The sequence below is a fragment of the Cricetulus griseus genome, chromosome 6 (assembly GCF_003668045.3).
Source record: "Cricetulus griseus strain 17A/GY chromosome 6, alternate assembly CriGri-PICRH-1.0, whole genome shotgun sequence".
NCBI classification, from domain to species: Eukaryota; Metazoa; Chordata; class Mammalia; order Rodentia; family Cricetidae; genus Cricetulus; species Cricetulus griseus.
In genome coordinates, this window is record NC_048599.1 from 146742929 (window position 1) to 146768937 (window position 26009).

The window sequence follows — 26009 nt, forward strand, 5'->3', positions numbered from 1 at the left end:
TGGCAACATAGAAAACCTCATCAGGTACAAAAAATTGGAATAACCTCCTGTATCTAATCAGACCACCATGCTTTAAAGTTAGAATTCAACAACAACACAAATTGCAGAAGACCTTCAAACTCATGGAAATTGAATAATGCACAGCTGCACTATTCCTGGGTCAAGGAAGAAATAAAGAAAGAAATTAAAGACTTCCTAGAATTCAGTGAGAATGAAGACACAACATACCCAAACTTATGGGACACTCTCTCCCAGACTGATGGCTGAGAGGCCAGCATGGGACTGATCCAGATCCCCTGAACGTGGGTGTCAATAAGGAGGCTTCTGCAATCTATGGGGTTTCGGGTAGTAGACCAGTATTTATCCCTGGCACACAAATGGACTTTGGGAGCCCATTCCACATGGAGGAAGGCTCTCTCAGTCTGGACACATGGGGGAGGGCCTAGGCCCTGCCTGGGATTATATAACAGACTTTGGAGATCCCCCATGGAGGGCCTCACCCTCCCTGGAGGGTGGAGGGGGGGAGTGGATGGGGACTTGGAGGGGTTAGTGGGGGGTGGGGGAGGGAGAAGGATCCAGGATTGACATGAGAAGCAAGCTTGTTACTAATTTAAAATAATAATAATAATAATAATAATAATAATAATAATAATAATAATGAAATAGTAAGCAAAGCACTAGCCCCCCCCCCAAAAAAATCATCCACCATGATCAAGTAGGCTTCATCCCAGGGATGCAGTGATGGTTCAACATACGAAAATCCATCAATGTAATCCACCATATAAACAGACTGAGAAAGAAAAACCACATGATCCTCTCACTAGATGCTGAAAAACCCTTTGATAAAATCCAACACCCCTTCATGATAAAGGTCTTGGGGAGATCAGGAATAACAGAAACATACCTAAACATAATAAAAGCAATATACAGCAAACCCACAGCCAACATCAAATTAAATGGAAAGAAACTCAAAGCAATCCAGTTGAAATCAGGAACAAGACAAGGCTGTCCACTCTCTCCATACCTCTTCAATATTGTCCTTGAAGTTCTAGTTAGAGCAATAAGACAAGAAAAGGAGATCAAGGGGATACAAATTAGAAAGGGAGAAGTCAAACTCTCACTATTTGCAGATGATATGATAGTCTACATAAGTGACCTGAAAAAACTCTACCAGGGAACTCCTACAGCTGATAAACACCTTTAGCAAAGTGGCAGGATACAAAATTAACTAAAAAAAAAAAATCAGTAGCACTACTATATACAGACGATAAATGGGCTGAGAAACAAATCAGAGAAACATCACCCTTTACAATTGCCACAAACAACATAAAATACCTTGGGGTAATACTAACCAAAACAAGTGAAAGACCTGTACACCAGAACTTTGAATCTCTAAAGACAGAAATTAAAGAAGATACCAGAAAATGGAAAGATCTCCCATGCTCTTGGATAGGTAGAATCAACATAGTAAAAATGGCAATCTTGCCAAAAGCAATCTACAGATTCAATGCAATCCCCATTAAAATCCCAGTACAATTCTTCACAGACATTGAAAGAATAATTCTCAACTTTATATGGAAAAACAAAAGACCCAGGATATCCAAAACATTCCTGTACAATAAAGGAATGTCTGGGGCATCACCATTCCTGACTTCAAGCTCTATTATAGAGCTATAGTTCTGAAAACAGCTTGGTATCGGCACAAAAATAGATAGGTAGACCAATGGAATTGAATTGGAAACCCTGATATTAACCCACACACCTATGAATTTTTGACAAAGAAGCTAAAATTATACAATGGTAAAAAGAAAGCATCTTCAACAAATGGTGCTGGCATAACTGGATGCTGGAATGTAGAAGACTGCACGTAGATCCATGTCTATCGCCAGTGCACAAAACTTAAGTCCAAGTGGATCAAAGACCTCAACATAAATCCAGCCACACTGAACCTCTTAGAAGAGAAAGTAGGTAGTACCCTGGAACAAATTGGTACAGGATACTGCTTCCTGAACATAAAACACCAGTAGCACAGACACTGAGATCGACAACTAATAAATGGGACCTCCTGAAACTGAGAAGCTTTTGTAAGGCAAAGGACACAGTCAACAAGACAAAACAGAAGCCCACAGAATGGGAAAAGATATTCACCAACCCCACATCTGACGGAGGGCTGATCTCCAAAATATACAAAGAACTCAAGAAGCTAGTCACAAAAATACCAAATAATCCAATTAAAAAGTAGGGTACAGAACTAAATAGAGAATTCTCAATAGAAGAACCTAAAATGGCTGAAAGACACTTAAGAAAGTGCTCAAACATCCTTAGCCATCAGAGAAATGCAAATCAAAACAACTCTGAGATACCATCTTACTTCTGTCAGAATGGCTTAAATCAATAACACCAATGACAGTTTATGCTGGAGAGGATGTGGAGAAAGGGGAACACTCCTCCATTGCTGGTGGGAGTACAAATTCATACAGCCATTATGGAAATCAGTATGGTGGTTCCTCAGAAAAATGGGAATCAGTTTACCACAAGATCAGCAATACCACTCTTGGGTATATACCCCCAAAATGCACATTCAAACAACAAGATCATCTGCTCAACTATGTTCATAGCAGCATTATTTGTAATAACCAGAACCTGGAAGAAACCTAGATGCCCCTCAACTGAAGAATGGATGGAGAAAATGTGGTACATTTATACAATGGAGTACTACTCAGCGGGGGAAAAACCAATGGAATCTTGAAATTCACAGGAAAATGGATGGAACTAGAAGAAACCATCCTGAGTGAGGTAACCCAGTCACAAAAAGACAAACATGGTATGTACTCACTCACATATGGATTTTAGACATAAAGCAACGATTACCAGCCTACAATCCACACTGACAGAGAAGCTAGTAAACAAGGTGGATACTAAAAGAGACATACATGGTACCGTGGAGAAGGGGAAAGGGACAAGATCTCCTGAGCTAATTGGGGGCTTGGGGGGAGGGGAGAGGGAGTTAGGAGAAAGAGAAGGGAAGAAGAGGAGGGGAGAGGAGGACATGAGGGAGCAAGAAGATAGAGTCAGGGGAAGAATAGAAGAGGACAAGACAAGAGATACCATAATAGAGGGAGCCATTATAGGTTTAAAGAGAAATCTGGCACTAGGGAAATGTCCAGAGATCTAAAAGGTTGACCTCAACTAACAATCTAAGCAATAGTCGATAGGCTACCTTAAATGCCTTTCTCCAATAATGAGATTGATGACTACCTTATATGCCATCCTAGAGCCTTCATCCAGTAGCTGATGGAAGTAGAAGCAGACACCCACAGTTAAACACTGAGCTGAACTCTGGAACCCAGTTGCAGAGAGGGAGGAGTGATGAGCAAAGGGGCCAAGACCAGGCTGGTGAATCTCACAGAAGCTGACCTGAACAAGGGGGATCTCATGGACCCAGACTGATGGCTGGGATTGTTCCAGATCCCTTGAATGAGGATGTCAGTTTGGAGGTCTGGGCAATCTATGGGGCCTCTGGTAGTGGATCAGTATTTATCCCTAGTACACGAATGGACTTTGGGAGCCCATTCCACATAGAAGGATGCTCTCCCAGCCAAGACACACAGGGGAGGGTCTAGGCTCTGCTTCAAATGATATGGCAGACTTAGTAGATCACCCATGGAAGGCCTCACCCTTTCAGGGGAGCAGAAAGGGTTTGGGATGGGGGTGGGGTGAGCAGGGGAGGAGAGGAAGCAGAGGGAACTAGGATTGATATTTAAAAGAAGCATGTTTCTAATTTAAAATTGGTCTAATTACAAGTATAAAAATAATAAAAAAAGATAATTTAGCTGTTCACATTTCTCTAGGGCAGAGACATACTTTGTTTTCTCCTCCAGCCATAAAAAAGTAATATGGTGGACATATGACTGCAGAATTAGGGGCAGACATCTGACCACACTGACCAACCGTCAAGTGAAGCAAAAGAGCCTGGAGAGAGTGTTGACCTCTGGATCTACAGCAATGTTTGCTGTGCAACCTTGGGCAACCAATTTCTTGTACATCTAGTATCAGGATTGCACATGATCAAAAAGGCTCCTTCTAGTACTGATAGTCTGTGATCCCAATGTTTGATCTGTGATGAAATGTAGCCAGGATGTTCTGTTGTGTCGGTGATAGGTGACTGCACTGTGGAGGCTGAAGCCAAGGGGAAACCTATCAAAGAAGCCCCTGTATGAGCAAACACCCTGGAGGGGAGGGAATCCCTGTCAGGCTTGAATGCAGCTGCCCCCTCATCTGCTGAAGCCCAAGGCATGGAGGTGACGGTGTTGGAAAGTGGGACTTTTCTGAAGGAGTTGGGGAGCCATTCACTCCTTTTGACATCTTGCACATCTCCCCTTAGCCATGTGGGTGCTCTGGGACAAGGCAGTGGCTAGAAAAGCAAGCAGCAGCCCTTGCCAGGTACTCCATTGCCTTGATCTTGGACAAACTCCAGATGTGAGGACTAAGAACCTGTCCTTTACAAATTACCCAGACTCTGGCGTTTCATTAAAGCTTCACAAATGGGCTAAGCCACCCCCACCAGCCCAGGACTGGTACTTAGAAGGAGAGTTGGTGCCCCCTAAGCCACTCCTACCAGCTCAGCATTGACACTTGGAAGGAGAGCTGGCACCCTGGGGCCTTTTGTAGGCTATACAGTCTTCAATGGGGCAGGACTGGCTGGGGAGACTGTGGGAAGTTAAGTATTGAAGCAGCTGTGCCCATCCTAGAGAAGTCACTGGGCTAACCACAGGAATCCCCTCATCAGAGGAGAAGAATTTCCAGTTAGCTAAGGTGAAGACAGTTGGAAAGCAATCAAGTGTTTGAAGATGAGGAAGGTGGAAGACAAGGTTCTATCAAAAGTCAATATATGTTTGTAAACAAAGAAAAATGAAGAATAATCACAAATGTATTTGACTTTGGTTTGAAGCCCAGAGTGAAAAATAATAAGAAAAATGAGATTTATGGTCAGGTGTTGGTGGCACACACCTTCAATCCCAGCACTTGGGAGGCAGAGGCAGGCAGATCTCTGTGAGTTCAAGGCCAGCCTGGTCTACAGAGTGACTTCCAGGTCAACCAGGGCTATACAGGGAAACCCTGTCTGAAAAACCAAAAGGAAGAAAGAAAGAAAGAAAGAAAGGAAGGAAGGAAGGAAGGAAGGAAGGAAGGAAGAAAAAGAAGGAGGAAGAGGGGGAGGAGGGAGATTAGTTTCTGAGACCAGGTTGCTCGCACCGGCCTCCATCTTACTGTGCAGTTACAGATGACCTTCAGTCTCTGACCTCCTTGCCTCCACCTCCCCAGTTTGGGTATTACAGGTGAGGACCACCATCCCTGGGTCCTCAGGCATGCTAGGCAGCCACTCCACCAACTGAGATCCATCCCTGGCCATAAGTTGGATTTATTAATTTACCTTTTACACTCAAAATCCTTTTGACGCTGGTTTTGGGGACCAAATCTAATGGTATCCTGTATGGAAATTCCTTTCGTCTGCTAACAATACCTGTAATAATAATTGATAATAAAAATCAGATTTGCCCAGAGTTCTTAAGGGAAAGAACTATTTTTAGGTTATATATCTAACAAAGAAATTTTCAAAACAAAACACATTTATAATAACAACATCAAATTTTAAAAAGAGAAAAAATGATAAAAGGTTTAAATCAAATCCTAGGCTTGTAATTATATAAAGATATGCTGCTTTTGTTTCACCTTGCCTGCCTAAGGCACCTGATTGGTCTAATAAAAAGCTGAATGGCCAGTAGCCAGGCAAGAGAGGGATAGGTGGGGCTGGTGGGCAGATAGAATAAATAGGAGGAGAGAGAATAAGAAGAGGAGGAGAAAACCAGGGAGAAAGAGTGGGACCCACCCGGGACCAGAAGCCAGCCAGACACAAGAAGCAGTAAAAATAAGAAACAGAAGCAAAGAAAGGTAAAAACTCCTGAGGCAAAACATAGGTGAAGAGAAACAGGATAAATTATAAGAGCTAGCAAGAAACGAGCCTAAGCTAGGGTCCAGCATTCATAATTAATGAATTATGTAAGTAAGTCTCTGTGTCATGATTTGGGAGCTAGTTGGTGGCCCCCAAAGAAAAAGCCCAATGCACTGTTGCAATGTGTTTGTGTTGTAATGCTTAGTGAGTATAGTTAAGAGGTCTGCTTGGCTCCAATCACACAGATCACAGCTAGCCAGGGCAGTGCTACACAAGTGGACATTGCTGATTCTGCATACTGGACACTCTGAAAAGTGTTTTTTTGTTTGTTTGTTTTGTTTTGTTTTTTGTTTTGTTTTGTTTTAGTTTTTGGTTTTTTGAGACAGGGTTTCTCTGTGTAGCTTTGTAGACCAGGCTGGCCTCAAACTCACAGAGATCTGCCTGCCTCTGCCTCCCAAGAGCTGTGTGTGGTGTGCCACCACCACCTGGCTCTAAAAGTGGTGTTTTAAGTTACATCAAAATTACACTTTAATTTCTACTTCTGAAATACAACATATAAAAAAATAAAAATATTTTTTTCCTACCATAAATTCCATTAGGGTCCAATGTAAAGCCAGCATAGCTTTCTCTTTTGACTCCTTCTGGCTATAGTGAAAACAGAAAACAGAAAAAATTCCATTAAAATCATGATTGCATTTATAAGATTCCTTGGATCAAATTTCTCCAGACCATTTTGCAAATAAAAATAATAAAAAAAGAAACACTAAAGACCTTCTCTTCTGAAAAGGCAAACTTGATATAAATACTTAAATGCATATAGGCAATGGAAAGATTCTGGCTATTTGAATATTGATCAGAGTGAACACTTAAATGGATGCTCTTATAGGTTGGGCAATTTGTCTAAACGCTTTGTATATATTAACTCATCAGTCTCCATGGACCTCTGTGAGGAAGGTGCTGCCATGGCTCCCAGTGACAGATGATGAAGCCAATGTAGAGATCAGCGACTTATCCCGGTAATTCTGCTAGGAAGCTTGGATCCAGGATTAAAAAAGCAAGAACTGCTCCAGCTCCAATCATGAAACAGAGGTACTCAGGCATGGACACAGCACAAAAGAAATCAGCACAACTTTTCTTTTCAACAGGACTCATTAAGTTGCCCATGGTGGCCTCAAACTTGCCATAGCCTTCTGGGCAGTTGGGATTACAGACAAGTCACTCTGCCAGCTGAATACACGTTTACTGAAGTTAATGGCACAGATCAAAACAGAACCCAAAGAATGAAGGCTCCAGAAGGTCTGAGAGGTCATTAGCTAGTGTGACAAGAACAGTGTTCCATTCTAAGTGAGCAAATCATAATTGTAAGATCACAAAGGTAGAAAAACCCTCAACAGGTGGCAGGGCCAACAATGCTTTTGGCCTGTGCATTCATTTATAAAGTGGGAAATCTTCATACTGAGGGGTCTTTAAATGTATGTGTGCAGTTTATTACTGCTTTACATTTGTTATCTAGCCTGACATCTTGCACATGGATTTCAAGATACACTTTCTGAATTAGTGGGGTAGCAGGTGTGACCCAGAAGATGTGTATCAAATAGCAAAACTCAGGAATCTCTGGGCTTGGGGATTTATTGGTGACTTTTCTTTTTCTTGGTGGATTTTTGGTATGCTTATTTTCTACAATAATCAGGTGTTATTCTTCTATTCAATAATTTTACACATAATTTCAGATTAGTGTAAAAATTACAAGAATAGCACCAAAAATGTAGGAGAGCCTCCCTTAGACTCCTCAGCTGTTCTGTTCATGTCATCATTTCTCTCCTTTGCTTTGGGCCCCAAACATAATTATTGACACAAACTGTTGATAGCACTTTCCCCAGAAACAAAGAGATTTTAAAAGAGCCATATTTTCTTACCACTACCCGTAATGTTTTCACTAAGATTTCTCTTCCAAATGAAGTCTCTAGTGAGAAGTTGATGGAGTGGAGTCCAATTTCCAGAGGAAGCAGGCTGAAGGTCACCAAGTGACTGGAGGAGCCTTCGAGCCTCTGGCGCACACATTTGGAGTACTTGGAAGCCTGATGGCTGATGGCTGAGCCCCCTGACGTGCAGATTCCCTCCACAGTAGACATTTTAACACAGAACTGAAACACATCGGGTGAAGAACTGTATCAGAACACCTCATCATTTAAGCCACATTTGATGAAAAAGATATATCTATATCTAATTCTATATCTATCTATCTATCTATCTATCTATCTATCTATCTATCTATCTATCTATCTATATCCTGAGTTCTTTGGACACCCCTCTGGTTCCAGGCACAGCAGAAGGCTCATTTCAGATTTCCTGCAGGGACACACAAGCTGCTGGAGGCATAGCAAATGTCACAGGGTGAATGAAAACTTAGTGCAGAATCGTCAGACCTTCCTTCGGGTGCTCCCCACTCCATTACGACACAGCTGCTGTCATTCTTTGTTCTTGCAACTTCTGTGTGACTCTTTTGTCTTCTCCACACTCTGTGTTTTGGGTGGCAGGAGCCTTGGGGTTAGCTGTTCAGAATTTTACCTGTCCCTTTATCTTAGCCTTTGACTCATGATAAATGATAGTGTGACAAACGATTGGAAACTGTACCTCAGCTCACTCAAAGGCTCACCTAATGTATACCCAATGTCCAATCCTGATCGTATAAACTTCTCACTTGTGCTCTAGAAAGATAGATTTAAACTTGGGCTTTCCTCTTATGAACTGTGCCATGGAAACAGATTGCATGAGCCCTCTCATTTTCTGGGAACTTTGGTGAACCAATAGAATCAAGAACTATGCCCAGAGAATAAAATCCATAAAATCCAGAACCAAGCAGATAAGCACAAGAGAACACAGACATTCAATAGCTAATTTTGTGGGGTTTCTCCCCAAATGTAGAGTTCCTTCTGCTCCTTGGCCACATTTTTGGGACAGTGCCAATCATGGTAGATGGGGCAGGAGCTAGAGGAGTTAATGGGTCAAGGATTCTGAAGGGTGCTAGCCAACTAGAGCATGTGCCCGAGTCACCCTTTTCCCCTCATAATCGAGGATATCTCTGTGAAAACAGGTGTTTGTGTGTGGTCTGGAAGGGAGCCCCAGCTGGGTGGGAGTCCCCTTCAGATTCCCCCACATAGCAGATGTGGGGCAGAGAACATTCAACACAAGTTCATTGTAAAAACCCACAATAGCTGGGCACAGTGCCAGGAGGTTCTGATGCCAGTGCTAGAGAGGTTGGCCCAGAAAGACCATAACTTTGAGGCCAGGCTGGGCTATGCTGACAGTTCCAGGCTAGCCTGAAAGTCTAAGCTATACTGACAGTTCCAGACTAGCTACTAATGGAGCCCATCCTCGATTCAGAAAGAAAGAAAGAAAGAAAGAAAGAAAGAAAGAAAGAAAGAAAGAAAGAAAGAAAGGCTGACAGGCTGTTCTATGCAGACAGTTCTAGAGTAGCCTGACAGTCTGTTCTATGCAGACAGTTCTAGACTAGCCTGACAGTCTGTTCTATGCAGACAGTTATAGACTAGCCTGACAGGCTGGGCTATGCAGACAGTTCCAGGCTAGCCTGACAGTCTAGGCTATACAGACAGTTCTAGACTAGCCTGACAGGCTGTTCTATGCAGACAGTTCTAGACTAACCTGACAGGCTGGGCTATGCAGACAGTTCCAGTCTAGCCTGAACTACATACTCTGTCTCAAACAACAACAAAACAACCAAACTAAACCAAACAAAAAGCCCTAATGCAAACAATAGTAACCACAGTAAGTCCTTGTGGTAAGTTGAAATTAGGAAAGAACTTTTGAACCTGATAGGGCAATATGGGTAAAAAGCTACATGCAGCAGAGTTCTGATTTCAGTGATTGCCATGAGGCTAAGACCAACCATGGACTCCAGAAAACACATCTAAGCAAACAGCCTGAAGAGAAAGCGACACTTGGAAGATGGGAATGGCTTTGGGATGGAATCCTTTCTTTCTTTCTTTCTTTCTTTCTTTCTTTCTTTCTTTCTTTCTTTCTTTCTTTCTTTCTTTCTTTCTTTCTGAATCGAGGATGGGCTCCATTAGTAGAAACCTTCTGCCTTGCTGGCTCGGGGAACCAGAGGAAAGAGTGTGAAGAAGTCATGGCAACTGAACAGCGAAGACACTCCAAGTGCTGTGTATGTTCTTACTCAGACCCTGCTGACCCTTGGCCCACACAGAGCACAGATTCTAAGTACCCCAGCTAAGGATAAAAGGACAGGGACTCAGAAGTCTGGGACGATAGCCATCCAACTGCTAAAAGACATAAACAAACTGAGACACTTTGCAGAGGGACACAGCAGGACTCAGACTCTCCATATGATGTCAGTTAACACGGCTCAGAGTTGATCCAAAATTACCAGCCATGAGGGCACAGGACAACGTAATTTACACTCATAATGAAAGGAAATTAATAGGTGTTAGCCCTGATCTACCATGATGCACTTGTTTTGATATAATTGAAACATTTCAATTGCATCACCATATATCACAATAACTTTGGTTGACCGTGCTGTGACACTGCAAACTAGGACTAGAAAGCTAGGATACAGGGCAATCACATAAAACAAATAATCTGAATACAAATTCTAGTGTTAAAAATAAAAATGAGTCAATAAAATATGTCAATATGAGAGTAATAAAATTGACAATATTTTTACTTTCTCAGATTATTGATTTATAAAAATGATTACAATTTATTTAGAGTGAAATTTATTTCTAGGAATAGGTGCCCATAGTTATTAGACTAACAGAAAGCATTTTCTTTCCTTTTTTTTTTTTTTTGATTTTCGAGATAGGGTTTCTCTGGATTGCTTTGGAGGCTGTCCTGGAACTTGCTCTGTAGACCAGGCTGGCCTCAAACTCACAGAGAATCCGCCTGTCTCTGCCTCCCAAGTGCTGGGATTAAAGGCGTGTGCTACCACCCCACCCCTGTCGCATTTGCTTTTCTTAATAAAATTCTATTTTTGAAGATTTATTTTACTTTTGATTATGTGTATCTGTGTGTGTACACAGTTGGATGCAGATGCCTGCAGAGTCCAGAGAGCTGGAGTCACAGGTGTGTGGAGTCCAGGGATGTGAGCCCCCTACTTGGATTCTGGGAACTGGAACCAGGTCTTCTGGAGGAGTAGTCCACTCTCTTAGTGGCTGAGCCATTTCTCCACCCCATCCCACCCCTTTTTAGTAACTTTAACTTTTTTTTAAAGATTTATTTATTTATTATGTATACAGTGTTCTTGTCTGCATGTGTCCCTGCAGGTCAGAAGAGGGCACCAGATCTTATTACGGATGGTTGTGAGCCATCATGTGGTTACTGGGAATTGAACTCAGGACCTCTGGAAGGGCAGCCAGTGCTCTAAACCCCTGAGCCATCTCTCCAGCCCAATTTTAACATTTTTTAACATACTATTTTGTTTGTAAAAATTTGTAACATGCTTTTTAAAATAAATTATATACTAGTAATATTTGTAATGATAGCTGAATACTAAATTATTTTCTTAGAGTCTTAAAATGAGATTTAAATAACTTTTGTTGTTTATAAATATATTTTCATCAAAATATGACAAGATGATCAATAGAAAAAATTAAAGATAAATATACGTATAAGTGAGTAGAATAAAATAGCTGAAAAAGAAATGAAAGAAGAGCTTATTGAATATTTAAAAATAGATTACTTTGCTATTTAGATTTCACTATATACATTTAAATTATGTAACAGTCTTATTTCAACTGGTGATATAATTTTCAATATTTAAAGCTATTTTAAAAGTTATAGATTGGCATCTTTTAAAAATTTATGATGAAAATTTTATATGCCAATTTGAGGGAGAATCCCTGATTACAGGTACCACTGACCAAGCCCACTTGGGCATGGTCAAAGTTATGTAACAAGAGTTTAAGAAGGAGGGAGGCACCCATGTGGCTCTTTCGCTTGGCTGAGCTGACTGGGAAGCATTTCTGGGTCTGTCCTGCTCAGGTGCAAACCTGGTCACTGGCTCCCTTGCGTGAGTACTTTTCTCCCATAAACTACCAGTTATCAACCTATTTCTGACTCCACTTTGTAATTATCTATAGCCAATTTGAAAGTGTGCCAGAGGAGTGCATAGTCTTTAAAAGTCTTAGTGAATATGTACAATATTTGGGTGAGGGACCACTGAAATACTCAGACCTAAGAAGAAAACTATAAATTAAAATACATAGGTAGATCTGTGAATAGAGTTGGGTTCCCATCTAATGTCTTGTTATTGTGATGAAACCTGCCAGCCTATTGTATAGCTGGTTGTAGAGATAGATGCTCTGCAAAGAAAGGACAAATGGGAAGGTTCCCTGTGCTTGGAGCTTCTCACTGTTCAGATCCTGAGTGAGGGAGGTTCATGAGAGTTGATGTAGTTTTAGACAGTATGGTTATATGATGACTCATGAGCATCTTGCACAAAGAGGAGAGTAAAGACATCGGCAGTCTGGAGAATAATAAAAAAGGTTTTGAGTCAATCAATGGATTGGGGATTTCTATGGGCTTCAGACTTGCTATGGAAGTTATTGGCAATAATTAGTTAGAAAATGGCAAGGAGACGATGGCTGGAGGTGAGGTGTTGAACACAAAGAGGAGATGAGCAGGGATAGTGAAAATGCAGCACAGGATAGATTGTTAGCATCTAGGGTCGCAAGGAACTCAGATGAACCACACGTGAACGTCCTTCTTTGAAAGTCACAGTACCTTAGTTACCTTCTATGTGTCAGATTGACATCACATGGCCAGATTTTATCCCTTCTTCCTTTCTGTACCCCTTAACAGACCAAAATGTACTTCCAGGACAACACTCAACACACATGTGCTTATTGGAGTCCTCTCTGTTTCTCTCTCTTTCTCTCTCTCTCTCTCTCTCTCTCTCTCTCTCTCTCTCTCTCTCTCTCTGTGTGTGTGTGTGTGTGGTATTTTAATGACATTCTCAGACAACTAAAGACTATATCCTTTCTCTCTTTTATTCTAACACATCATAAAACACTACTCACCATTGTCCCTGAAGTCCTATAATTGTAAACAGTTCCTTTCAATTGGATCTGTTCCCCTCGTACAACAGAATACGGTATGTTCATCTCCAGAAAGACATCTTTGAACACTTTTGCCTTGAGTGTATCAGCAACACATATACCTTCAACCCAAATGAAAAGCAAGGTAAGGTCATATTAGGGAATTCTTATTATACTTTATTGGTACTAAAATGTGTCACATTCTCTTTCTTTAAAAATAATATTTCAGCCAGGCGTTAGTGGCGTACTCCTTTAAGCCCAGCACTCAGGAGGCAGAGGCAGAGGCAGGCGGATCTCTGTGAGTTTGAGACCAGCCTGATCTACAAGAGCTAGTTCCAGGACAGCCTCCAAAGCTACACAGGGAAACCCTGTCTTGAAAAAACAAACAAAAATAGTATTTCATTTGTTTGTCAAATATTTAATTCTATTTAAGATATGAGAATGCTTATTAACTAGAGTTCTAGATCTTTTTGGATATTTATTGTTGGATCCACTGAATGACTATAAAATTTTGATTATGGAGACTAAGATTTTGTAAAACATTAAACAAATGACAGTATTCCAGTAGTTGTGTATAAAGCATCTGCATTAAGTTACTTCCAGGGGACATAAGCCAAGGGAGAGGACATAGGTTTACTCCTAACTCTCCTCATGCTCCCACTCACTGTGGAAAGTGAGGGATTTGATCCCAGCACTGTAACTGGCAGCTCATGAAAGAGCAGAAGAAATTCAGTGGCTTCAAAGGTATAGATACATTCAAGTCTTTTGAAAAGAAAGAAAATTAAAAATTTGCCTCTTATATCCTGGGCAAACAAAATTTACAATAACAAAGAATTATGCCTGGGCTAATTGATCCCTCCTGAGATGAGCATGTGACTCTGGGTTTCTTACCACTGTCTGAAATGCCGATGCCTTGGATCTCCCAGGTAGTCAGTGAGTCAGGCAGCACAACCCGCATCTGGTTTCTGGAAGTTCAAACATTGATATTCCTGATGGTTAATATCACCAGCTTGACAAGGTCTAGACTCACCAGAAGACAAGCCTCTGGGTGCGCCTGTCGTCACTGGGCTAGCTTCTAACTATACCTGTGAGTCATTTTCTTGATTGGGCTAGTTGAGGAGTAAAGAGCCACCCTAAAAGTAGGCAGTGCTGAAGGGGTGGTGGCAGTACATGCCTTTAATCCCAGCACTTGGGAGGCAGAGGCAGGCTGATCTCTGTGAGTTCAAGGTCAATCTGGTCTATAGAGCTAGCTCCAGGACAGCTATGGCTGCTACACAGAGAAACCCTGTGTCAAAAAAAACCCAACCCCCCAAAAACAAACAAAACCAACTAACAATGGCAGTGCTATACCCTAGGCTTGGGCCCTGGGTTGCACAAGAGGAGAATCTAGCTGACCAGGACATTTGTTATTCTTGCTTCCTAACCATCAATGCCTCAGGCTTGAGCCCCCAAGACTTCCCCACTGCAATGGACTGGGTCTCAGAACTGGGGACCATAATGAATCCATCCTCCCTTAAGTCACATTGGCCAGGTATTTTATCACAGAAACAGGAAGAGAAACACATACAATATTCAGCTACAGTGAAACATACAGTTGACAGTATTACACCAGCTATTAAGGGAAAACTAATCTAGATGGGTGTCTAAGATGGGTGTCTGCCCCACCCATCTCAGGTTTGTAGATACCATGTGTCGTGAAGACTGACTGGAGGGAGAAGTCACCTTTGAAATATTGCCCTGTCAGAGCATATAGTACAAAGAAAAACACATTCCCTATTATGTGCTAAAATATGGGGCAAAGTAATGAACGTTGACACTGTAACCAATTAGCATATCTTGACCCTTCAGGCAATGACTAAGTTTGTGATTCTTCATTAGTATGATAGCAAGTAGTAAGTGTTTGTAAGCTATGGTCCTGCTGTCTACTGGTTTACAGTCTAGGGGCAGACAGTCATGTGGATATCAGACATGAGCTGCATGCCAGTGTAACCACTGTGCCAAGAAAGAGTCCAGTCAACAAGCAGGTCCTGGATGGAACATAGAGATCTGAACTCAGGTTTTGCATTGGAGGTTTTGACATTTTAAAGGAGGAAACAGGTTACTGAAATAAATACCAAGTGATCCCTGCAACAGGGTAACTGGGACTAGTAATGGATCCAGTCATGTTTTGGTGCAGGGATAGTACTGGGATGTTAATAGAAGTGCTGAACAAAGAGCAATGTTGTGTGGAGCATTGGACAGCCATGAGGAGGAAGATTTACAGTGGGAAGGAGGAGGAGAAGCACACAGAGCGTATGGTGGCTTGGCACCAGGGCAAAGCCAGAAGTAGCTGGCCTAGGAATGATGAGGTGGGGCTCAGTGTTTCCATTACCTGGTATGGAAAGGCTTCCCTTTAAAATGAAAACTCTAATTAAAGAGCCTAGCAAAACATACCTCCATTTTTGTTACACCTATTTGTTTTATAACAGGTACTTTTATGTTGAAAATGGTTGCTCAATATGGTATATAGCACATAGCTGTGTGCAGTAAAAGCATAGTAAAGATAAACTAAAAGAGCAGTACCTCTCTTTACTAATAACTGATGCTGCTCTGGACTCAATTCTCAGACAAAACTACACTAAACAAAAATGAGAAAACAGCAAAATTTAGCCTAATAGTGACATTATCTTAATTACAGAAAAAATAGAGGTGTTCAGATTTGGGGCAATAATATTTGAATTTTCCACATCTTCCTCCAGAGGAGTATCAAAGATACCTTTTGGGGACATGATGGACTTCCCATAGCCAGCTCTCCGGAAAGTAACTTCGAATATCTGCTTTCATTACTGGTAACAGGGTCTTTATGTCTGAGGGAAATATATATTTAGTTATAGAAACCAGTATAAATTCTGCTTACAGGTGAATTTTTAAATAAAATCATTTATCTATGTCTTAACTGTTTTCTAAAAGGTCAGTAAGGCATTGTGTTTAATGATTTCAAAACAGAACTTTAAAGCCCTAGAGTACTTCTACTAATGACACTAACAAAACAGCAAAGCAACATCTGAGGATTTGTCTTTCTGAGATTGTACAAAACATCAGTGAGCCTATAAAATTATTTGCAATTTTGTGATTTTGGCTATTAGGTTTATATCAGAAAACATGGAAGTCTTCTGTGATCTCAGACTTAATTGGTAATTTGTATTTCCCTTAGTAAAATGGATGAGACTTCTGCTTCCACATAAGATGCATAAATAGGGGACTATGGATTTACTACTGAGTCTCAGAGACCTAGAAAACCAGATACAATATCAGAAACAACAGTTCTCAGACATTAGCATAAGCATCATGGGCCTGGGATCCCTCAGATGGGCCAGTTCTGTTTTCTTCAGCTCCCTCCTAGAGGCCAGTCACAAGCCAGGGCAGGCAGAGGAGTCCACACAGCCTAGTGGCCTTGAAGACTGGTGGCAGCACAGATGGGACTTTGGGGGGCCAAACTGACTAGGAGAGGGTGTAGACTCAGCAGGGACGGGGTTTGTAGAGAGTGGGTACCATGCAGCTGAAGCCAACTGGAAGATGCCAGTTGGAAAACTGGGCAGTGAAAGAAAATGTGTGTACTAGATTGTTCATCAGAATGGCGTTTGAATAAGCATATAACATCATGCTTATGGTAAAATGATCCCTAATAGCACGGATTTAAAGAAATCGCAATATCATTTATGTCCATAGGATGTATCAAATGAGATAGACAATATGGAAGATACACAGCTAAGTAAAACAGAGTAGAAAGGGAGATGCCGTTTTGCTTTTGTTTCTTTTCTTTTCTTAAAGATGATGCATAAATGAAGGTCTTAAAAGTTTTTAAAACATCAGAAGTTTTACAAATGCTAAAAAACGTTGTTGGCTGAAACTAAAATAAGGCTTCTAGTTTTATTGCAAGTAAACAATGTTTTACTCAGTTTAGAAGTCTTGCTATATTTGATCAGTGTAAACACAGATTCATTTTCAATGGTCACAATATAACAGAACCATAGAATTTTAGGATTCAGGGGTGTATTGGGGTTATCTAATCTAAGGCTCCTGCTTGAGGATCACAGGGAAAATCATTTCTCAAGCTTTGGGAATGAGTGGGCTTTAGATTTACACCCCATCGGGATCCAGGCTTGACTGGGAACTGTACCACTCCAAATTCCCAAGAATAAGAGAAGAGTTTGGATATGATTGAGTTATCATTTCTGATTTCAATTTTCCCAAAGCATCTAAGCTGCCTTTCTTAGCAGCATTGATTTACACAAAATCCCCCATATCAGGATTCGGGTAGAAAAACTCATACTTACGAATCCTCCCCAACTGCATAGGTTTAATGAAACCTTCTTGTCGGATCTTGGTTGCGATAATACAACACTCATTGAAGGCCCTGACACAGTTTGGGCCTATGGTGACCCGGGCAACTCGCTGTGCACAGGTTTCATATTCATTAAGCCGGGCTCCATCAAGACAACATTTCCTTGGCACTCGGTGCTTGTATTTAGCAGCTGAAATGGTGACAACACACAAACTCTTATCACACACAATCATAACATCTCAGATTTAGAACTCTGGAGGGATATTTGGTTCTTACCATCAAATAACCCCTTCACTACTGTACCCACAGCCGGCTGACTGACCAGCCTCTCCTTGGAACTTCTCCAAAAGCAGGGAGACTATGAGCAGCTGGTGGTCTATTCCCACTCACGCTGAATGGTTGAAAGACCTCGGGAAACTAAGCTAAATACTAACTTTTGAAAGACTTCAAACACCTTTTGAGTAAAACAAATTAAATATCCAAAATACTTTGACATATTTAAAGATGGCCATTGTTATAATTTACTTATTTATTTATTTTTTTTGGTTTTTCAAGACTGGGGTTCCCTGTGGCTTTGGAGGCTGTCCTGGAACTACCTCTTGTAGACCAGGCTGGTCTCGAACTCACAGAGATCCTCCTGTCTCTGCCTCCTGAGTGCTGGGATTAAAGGCGTGCACTACCACCAGCTGGCCGATGGCTATTGTTATTATACAGTAACTGTATATACTACTTTTTCTAATATTTTTCTGACATAGTTCGAAGACCTTCATTAAGGGAATCATCTTTTCTTGTATTCTAGAAAAAACACCAGAACTTATCTAGATGATCCTTCCTAGTCCATGTTCTTTACATGTTTATAGATAATTTATTAAAACTAATAAGTAAGTAAAATTAAATTTTATTACCAAAAGGTGGTTAATTATCATAGTAATTTTTAAAATAATTTCCAGTTTTGTTTTGTTTTCTGAATCAAGGTTTCTCTGTGTAGCCCTGTCTGTTCTGGAACTCACTATGTAGATCAGGTTGACCTCAAACTAAAAGAGATCCACCTGCCTCTGCCTCCTGAGTGTGCCACCATGCCTAGCTTAAAAAATTTTCATTAGCTGTATTTTATAAAGAATAATCTAAGTCAGTAGTTTTCAACCTTCCTAATACACGTTGTAGTGACCCCCAACCTTTAAATTATTTTCATTGCTACTTCATAACACTGTAACAAATAAGTCATTTTTTTCTTTTTTTTTAGTTTCTAGAGATAGAAATGTGTCCTTCTTACTCCAAGTACTGGATATTGAAGCTAGAGCCTGTGCATGCTGGGTGAACTTTACACCGAGCTGTGTGTCTCCTGCCATAATGATACAAGCAGTAAAGCCAGGCGGTCCCTGATTTAAGTGTATAGCCAATGAAATCGGGGCTTTGTTCAGATTAACCTTTCTGAAGGGTGACCTAGACTGCCCACACCTCTTTTCTCACTCATTCTTTTGAGACTGGGGGAGGTCCACAAGGCTTCATTTTTGACAGCTTTTGATATGATCATAATGTTTTACATTATGACACAGGAAACTTTGAATGAGTGTACCTTGTTCTTCTATTGTCCGCTGCAGGAGGTGTAGGTCTCTTTTTGGTCTGAGAATTTCCTCACATGATTCACCTGATTAGAAAAGGACAGAGACATAGAAAATGGGGGGGGGGATAACATAAAATCTAAAAACATAAGTTTCACGAGAGTATTTGAAACACCCTCAGTGATTTATTTAACAAGCCTGCACCAAGAGCCTGATTTAGATTAGGCTTTTCATTGCTTGCCTCTGCACTAGCCCTCTGCATACAAGCTGTGGTTGTATAGCTTAGTGTCCTTGTGGAGCTCCTAACAGTGGGAGTAGGGGTGCTTCTGACTGTCTTGTCTGCTCTTGGGACCCTTTTTATTCTACTGAGTGCCTTTCCCAGGCTTGATATGAGGGCTTGTGGCTAGTCTTATTGCATCTTGTTATGCCATGATTAGTTGATATCACTGGGGGCGGGGGGAGGCCTGCTCTTTTCTGAATGAAAATGGATCTGGGGAAGAGGCGAGGTGGGAGAGAGAACTGGGAGGAGTGAAGGAGAGTAGACTGCAGCCAGAATGTATTGTATGAGAAAAGAATAAGTAAAGAGAGAGAGAAAAAAAAACTAGATAGGCTCTATGTGTTACACCTCTGAATATGACACGATTCATCAAAGATCTAGCATCTTGTAATCTGTTTTATGATCTTGGTTTTGAATATGGCTGCTTTTTGGATCCATTGCTTACATTTAGGAGGAGCCAATTTTTTGGTTAAGTTACCTTTTCCTCTTCCAACTTTGTTAAATGTTTACTTATTTGTGTGTGTGTGTGTGTGTGTGTGTGTGTGTGTGTGTGTGTGTGTGTGTATGTGTGTGCCTGTGTGCACTCACATGCCAGTGTGCATGTGGAGGGCAGAGCACAGCTTGCAGCAGCTGGTTCTCTCCTTTCACAGTGTGGGTTCCAAAGATTGAACTCAGGTCATTAGGATTTGCAACACGGTACCCACTGTGCCACCTTGCTGGTCCCTATTTCTCTTACTTGTTTTTTTGAGCTTTATTATTTTAAATGTGAGGATGAATATCATGGTATCAAGTAGAATTTTAAACATTTTAAAACCACATAAAGAAGGTCATTGCTATGTGGTATCTGCTCTCAAAGAGCCCATGGTGCCAGAGGTGAGCAATGGTGTGGTTTAACCATGGAATTTTAGAACTCAAAGGTAAATTGGATTATTTAACTAAGGGTCTCCACAGCAGAGTATAAACAGATCTAACTCATATGAAATCCTCTGCAGCAGTAGAGGAGGCCATGGTTAATTCTGTACAGACGAGAGATCCCACAGAGGAGGTGGTTTGTTTGCTTTTGAGACAGGGCTGGCCTCAAATCCAGTTCTCCTGTCTCAGCCTCCTCAGTGGCTGGGATTTGCAGATGTGACCATGGCACCTGGTGCTAATTCTTAGTCTAACTTCATAGGCTGATAAGGGGGAATGTAGTCTCCAAGGAAGAGTGGAGGGAGAAAGAGTTGGAAAGGGCCAAGAAGAAAATCATGGAAGTTTTTGAGTACCACACTAAAGAAGTTGTATTTTATCTTGAAAGCCAACAAAATACCTTAAAGTGTGTGTGTGTGTGTGTGTGTGTGTGTGTGTGTGTGTGTGTACATATGCATGTGGAGATCAAAGGTCAATGTCTGAGGTTTTCTTCCATTACTCTCCACCTGTATGTATGTATGTATATATGTGTGTATGTATATATGTGTTTATGTATGTGTATATGTATGTATATATGTGTTTATGTATGTATGTATATATATGTGTATGTATATATGTGTTTATGTATTATGTATATATGTGTGCATGTATGTATATATGTGTTTATGTATTATGTATATATGTGTGTATGTATGTATATATGTGTTTATGTATGTATGTATATATGTGTGTATGTATATATGTGTTTATGTATTATGTATATACGTGTGCATGTATGTATATATGTGTTTATGTATTATGTATATATGTGTGTATGTATGTATTTGATGCCTATGGATATTTTGCCTACATGTATGTATGTGTACTGTATTCTTGCCTAGTGCCTGTAGAGGCCAGAAAAGAAATCAGGTCCCCTGGAACTGGAGTTACAGATGGTTGTGAGCTGCCATGTGGGTGCTAGGAATTGAGCCTGGGTCCTCTGGAAGAACAGCCAGTGCTCTTAACCATTGAACCATGTAGCCTCCACCTACTTTTTTGGGACAGAATCTCACTGAACTTAGAGCTCTCTGGCTGGCTAGACTGGCTGGCTGCTGAGTTCTAGGGATCTGCTTATCTGCCCATTTCCAGATACATGCCCACAACGAATATCAAGGAGACTGACAGATTCATGGCATCCTAGGAAGTGAAGTAAAAAATGAGGGCTGGAGGTACATCTCAGTAATCGAAATGCTGAATGTTTTACCATGGTGTTGGGAGTCATCTGCATTTGCGTTGGTGAGGAATGTGAGTCCTGCTAGATTGAATACATCTGCATTGTTACGGCCACCGCCTGCTCCACAGCCCAGGTCACTCTTATCAAAAGCTTGAAACACCTGTCCAGAAAGGTGAAATGCTGAGTCTATTCCTCCAAAGGAGTAAAGTCAACAAAACTGTGAAATACATCTAATGACCAAAGACCACATTTCCCAACTTCAGTCCTTCAGTTGTATTTATAAAAACCTTCCTATTTAAAATCAACCAAGAATGAAGCTTTAAGCAAATAGCATTGATGAGCAGACTGTTAGGAATTGTCCCAGAGTATATACCATATAGAATACATGAATATATACATAATACACACACACACACACACACACACACACACACACACACACACACACACACAAAAGTCCATGTGGGAAAGGATGAAGGAATGAACTAACAAACAACATTGATTTTTGTTTTAAGGAAAAACACTAGATTCTAAGTGGGAAAGCATGACAGGTGGTTTATTCTGGCTTTAATTTTGACTCAAGAAATATCCTTTCTTCTCTAAATATTTTTTATTAATTTACTTTACACATTCTAATCCCAGTTCCCTCCCTCCTCTCCTTCCACTACCCTCCCCCCTCCCATCTGCTCCTCGGAGAGGTTAAGGCCTCCCCTAGGAAATCTACTAAATTTGTGACATCATCTCCTTGAAGCAGGACCAAGGCACCTCTCCACCCCCCACACCCCTGTGTCTAGGCTGGGAAAGGTGCCTCTCCATAAAGAATGGGCTCCACTAAGTCAGTTTGTGCATTAGAGTTAGATCTTGAATCCACTGCCAGTGGCCTCATATATTGTCTCAGCAGCACCACTGTCATCTATATTAAGGGAGTCTAGTTCAGTCTTATGCAGGTTCCCCATTTGTTAGACCTGAGTCAGTGATCTCTCACTAGCTTGGGTCAGCTGATTCTGTGGGTTTCCCCATCATGGTCTTGACTCCTTTGTTCATATTATTGCTCCTCCCTCACTTCAATTGTACTCCAGGAGCTTGGCCATTGCTCCGTGTCTGAAGCTTGAACCCCTCTCTCCCAACTCTCTTTTAAGACAGTTTCACTGTGGAGCCCTGGCTGTCCTGAAGCTCACCATATAGACCAGGCTGACCTTTAACACACAAAGGTCTGCCTCTAGAATTCAAGTTTTTAAAATTTATTTTATTACCACTCAAAATTCTCCTAAAGCAACCCAATCTAGTGAGCTTTCTCTTTTTTTTCCGGGGGGACAGGATCTCCTGTAGACAGGCTGCCCTCGAGTTCTTGATCCTCCTGTGTCAGAGTTCAAGGTACTAGTATTACAAAGATGTCGATATGTAGTAGGCAGACCAGCTCCCAAATCAAGACACAGAGACTAACTACTTATTGCATATGCTCAGCCTTAGCTTAGGCTTGTTTCTAGCTAGCTTTTTTTTTTTTTAAATACTTAAATTAACCACTTCTTATTAATCTATGTGCTGTCCCAAGGGTTATTTACCTCAACTATGTACTATCCACCCTGCTTTCCTGCTTCCTCCCTCTAAATGTTTTTAACATCATAGTTTCTTAGTTCCTTTTGCCTCCCCAAAGAAATCCAAGCCAAGAAATAATCGCCGAATGTGGTAGAACTAGATGGGGACCTGTGGGATCTGGTCATTTCCAGAGTTGACTGCAGAGCAGATCTAAGTGAGAAGTCAAACAAGCAAACAAACTCAGCGATGTCCTGCTTTTCCCCAGTGTTCTCTTGTGCTGTTTCTATAACTACCTCCCCTGACCCAAGCCCTCAAACTCTCACTCGATGAGTCCTGCTGCTCCACAGGCCTGTCTGCTTATGGCGCTTGTATCTGTATTTTGAGGAGCCAATAAAAGATGGCTGACCTGTGTTTTAGTGACACATATGAGGATAGCTTACCTTTATAAGAAACTCTCTGTTGAGTGCAGAAAAGCAGGCGGGGGTGCTTTAACTCTTCCCCCACTGCCTGCCCCAGTGGGCCACATTTGTGAATCACTGCATCAAACTACCCCACCCGATGGTCACCTCGGGAGTGGACTTAACTCTTTGCATGGGCCTTTTGACTCTTTCCTGGACTCCATACACAGCACTGTCCACTGCTGCTAGTGCCACCCATGAGTCTGCTTTAGTCACCATATCAAGGGACACGGTTTGACCTGGAGAATAGCTGTCTGCATCTGGAGACAGATGAACCTAAAAAGTTTGGAAAAATAAAGCTCATTTGTATTTGATAAAACCAATCAAAGGTAACTAACTGCTTTGGCCCATCCTCTTCACCCACCAGAGAACGCACTGTGCCGTGGGTGCTGCCGCGCGGATGTGTGTCTTACCTGGAGCTGGTTGCCACACTTCTCTTCAATGTTTATCCAGACTGAGTCAGCCACTAATTCTGCTGTCTGCTCTCCTGTGACGATGTAATAGACCAGGAGTCGGGCTGAAGGAACCATGTTCTGTGTCACTGCAATGTTTATGTTTTGATAAGATGAATGGAGAAATTTCTCTTTTGTGCCATACTGTACAATTTTGCCCTTGGATAAAATCTGAAATTAAACAGCAGCAGCAACAATCAAAAAAACAGAAATAGAAACTGTGCTCCAGGATGCAGTTTGGAGCTGGAACAAAAATTACATTGAAAAAGAGGAAAATGAACCCATGTGTTCCTACTGTGTGCTGGGTGTTTCACATTTACTAAACTTCTTTAATTCGCACAGCACAGCAGTGAAACAGGAATATTTATCTCCACTGAAGAAACTGGGGCTCAGGTAGGTGAAATGCTTGGCACACAAGGGTGAGGACCAGAGTTCAAATTCAGAATCCACATAAATGCAGGTGTAGCAGCTCCCAGTAATCCTAGCACCCAGGAGTCTAAAACAGAGTCCCTCCGGGCAATCTGGGTAGTAAGATTAGCTGGCCAATAAGTTCTGGGTTTAGGGAGAGACCCTGCCTCAATTAATAAAGAGGAGAGTGATTGATGGAGGAGGGTGCTTGTCAGTTTCAGGCTTCCACATGTATACACACATACATGTGTATCTGCACAATGTTCTCATGTACACACAGGCATGAGTAAGCACACATACACACACAGAGACACACATATACACACAAGAAAGAAGGACACTAAGGCTTAGGAGCTAACAATAAATGTTAGAGTCAGTTTTACTGTTTAGTTCAGAACCACATAGTAGGAAATTGGAGAGTTCTATTTGAGACTAAACCTGTTTGAGATCTTAAACTCACTAAAACCTCCTTTGTCTTCTTGACAAAAGCAAAACCCCACAGCTGAGTAAGCAAATGTGTCTTATCTGAGGATTAAGTTTTAAAGTCCTGGATTAGATCCTAAATGGGGGATTAGAGTTAAAAAAAAAAAAGACATGAAATCAAAATGTCTTCAAAGGTCCCATTATCTTGTCTTTAGATAGTGGGATTGCATTCATCATATACAGCCCATAAACAGTTCCCCTAATTCTTTAATCAGTTAACATTTTCCCAATGGTCCTTGTTTTTCAATGTCTCCTTAAAAAACTTTAGAAAAGTCACCACCTATTTGCTCTGGGGTACTGGAATAATTCCTCCACCTCCTTGTCAACTGTTAGACATTTTTTGAACCCTCCTTTCTGAGGCTGTACCAGCTTAGCTGATGCATCTTGAACAAGAAACGGTATAGCATAACTCAGTTCTTAGCAGCAGGACTTGGGTTATATCAATGAAACACATACACTTGAATTAGGTATAGGTAAGTAATCATTGACTGTGACACAGAATGAGGTGATGTAATGAGATCGTCTCTGTTGGATGGAATTGTTGGGTGGGACACCAGGGCTCCTCAGTTCAAATCAGTCGTCCACCTCAACTTGGTGGATGTTTGGTCTTGCAAGTTCTCTGCCCCCATTTGAAATGATCATGAGACTCATGCCCTGCCTCAGCATTTAGAAAAGCTGTAGGCGACACACTTGAGCACACTCAGAAATATAAAAGTGAAAGTCACTACCATACTTGGCTGTCAATGTTCTGGGCTGGGGATCAGATGGGGATCTCTCATCATTGTACTTACCAAGTAATTATAGTGAGTTATTTTGTCAATATATGGACTCTTGGGGGTAACAATAATATTCAGAAATTCTCCTACAAGCACGGGCTTGTAGTTTTCAGTCCAAGCAATATAAATGTAACTTTGGCTGAGAGATGAGTATGTGATCGCTTGGTACTCTTTGCTGGCTTGATTTTCTTCTGGAAGTTCTGGGGCATCAGTTTTGACCTGGAAAGGAAAATTTCAAAAGTTCACGTGGACTGTGTGCAATGGTTTCTGTGAAACAGATCCTTTAAATCTTTTGTTTTTTTTTTTCAGATTCCTAAATTTCCCTATGCTGGTTGCTAAAGAGCAGAAACATCGAGCTTACTCCAGTGTTTGTGTAGTTTTACTTGTGGTATCAAGTAACTTTGGAAAGTCTATGGAAAATACTGAGGGCAGGGTGGGCTGTGTGGAGGAATCTGATAAAGCCAAGAGACGGCGGTTCCAAGGCAGGAATATGGGCACGCTTCCAGAAATATTCTATGAACTGGAGACTCCTAGGGCGGGAGATGACCTGGCAGGAGACGTGACAGAGAGGCGGCTATAACTCACCAGGAC

At 41.3% G+C, this 26009-nt stretch overlaps 1 protein-coding gene across 1 annotated transcript in view; it reads right to left on the reverse strand.

Moving 5' to 3' along the window:
• Positions 1-26009, reverse strand: part of LOC100753880 (complement C5) — a 95131-nt gene that overhangs the window by 34646 nt on the left and 34476 nt on the right. The window contains exons 12-23 of the mRNA XM_027423696.2: positions 25434-25637; positions 23713-23922; positions 23426-23575; positions 21336-21465; positions 18924-18995; positions 17340-17537; positions 15779-15869; positions 13915-13988; positions 13006-13145; positions 7867-8094; positions 6535-6595; positions 5432-5521 (exon numbers count right to left, since the gene is read on the reverse strand). Coding sequence (XP_027279497.1) covers positions 5432-5521; positions 6535-6595; positions 7867-8094; positions 13006-13145; positions 13915-13988; positions 15779-15869; positions 17340-17537; positions 18924-18995; positions 21336-21465; positions 23426-23575; positions 23713-23922; positions 25434-25637 — 1648 coding nt within the window. The remainder of the gene's footprint in view (positions 1-5431; positions 5522-6534; positions 6596-7866; positions 8095-13005; positions 13146-13914; positions 13989-15778; positions 15870-17339; positions 17538-18923; positions 18996-21335; positions 21466-23425; positions 23576-23712; positions 23923-25433; positions 25638-26009) is intronic.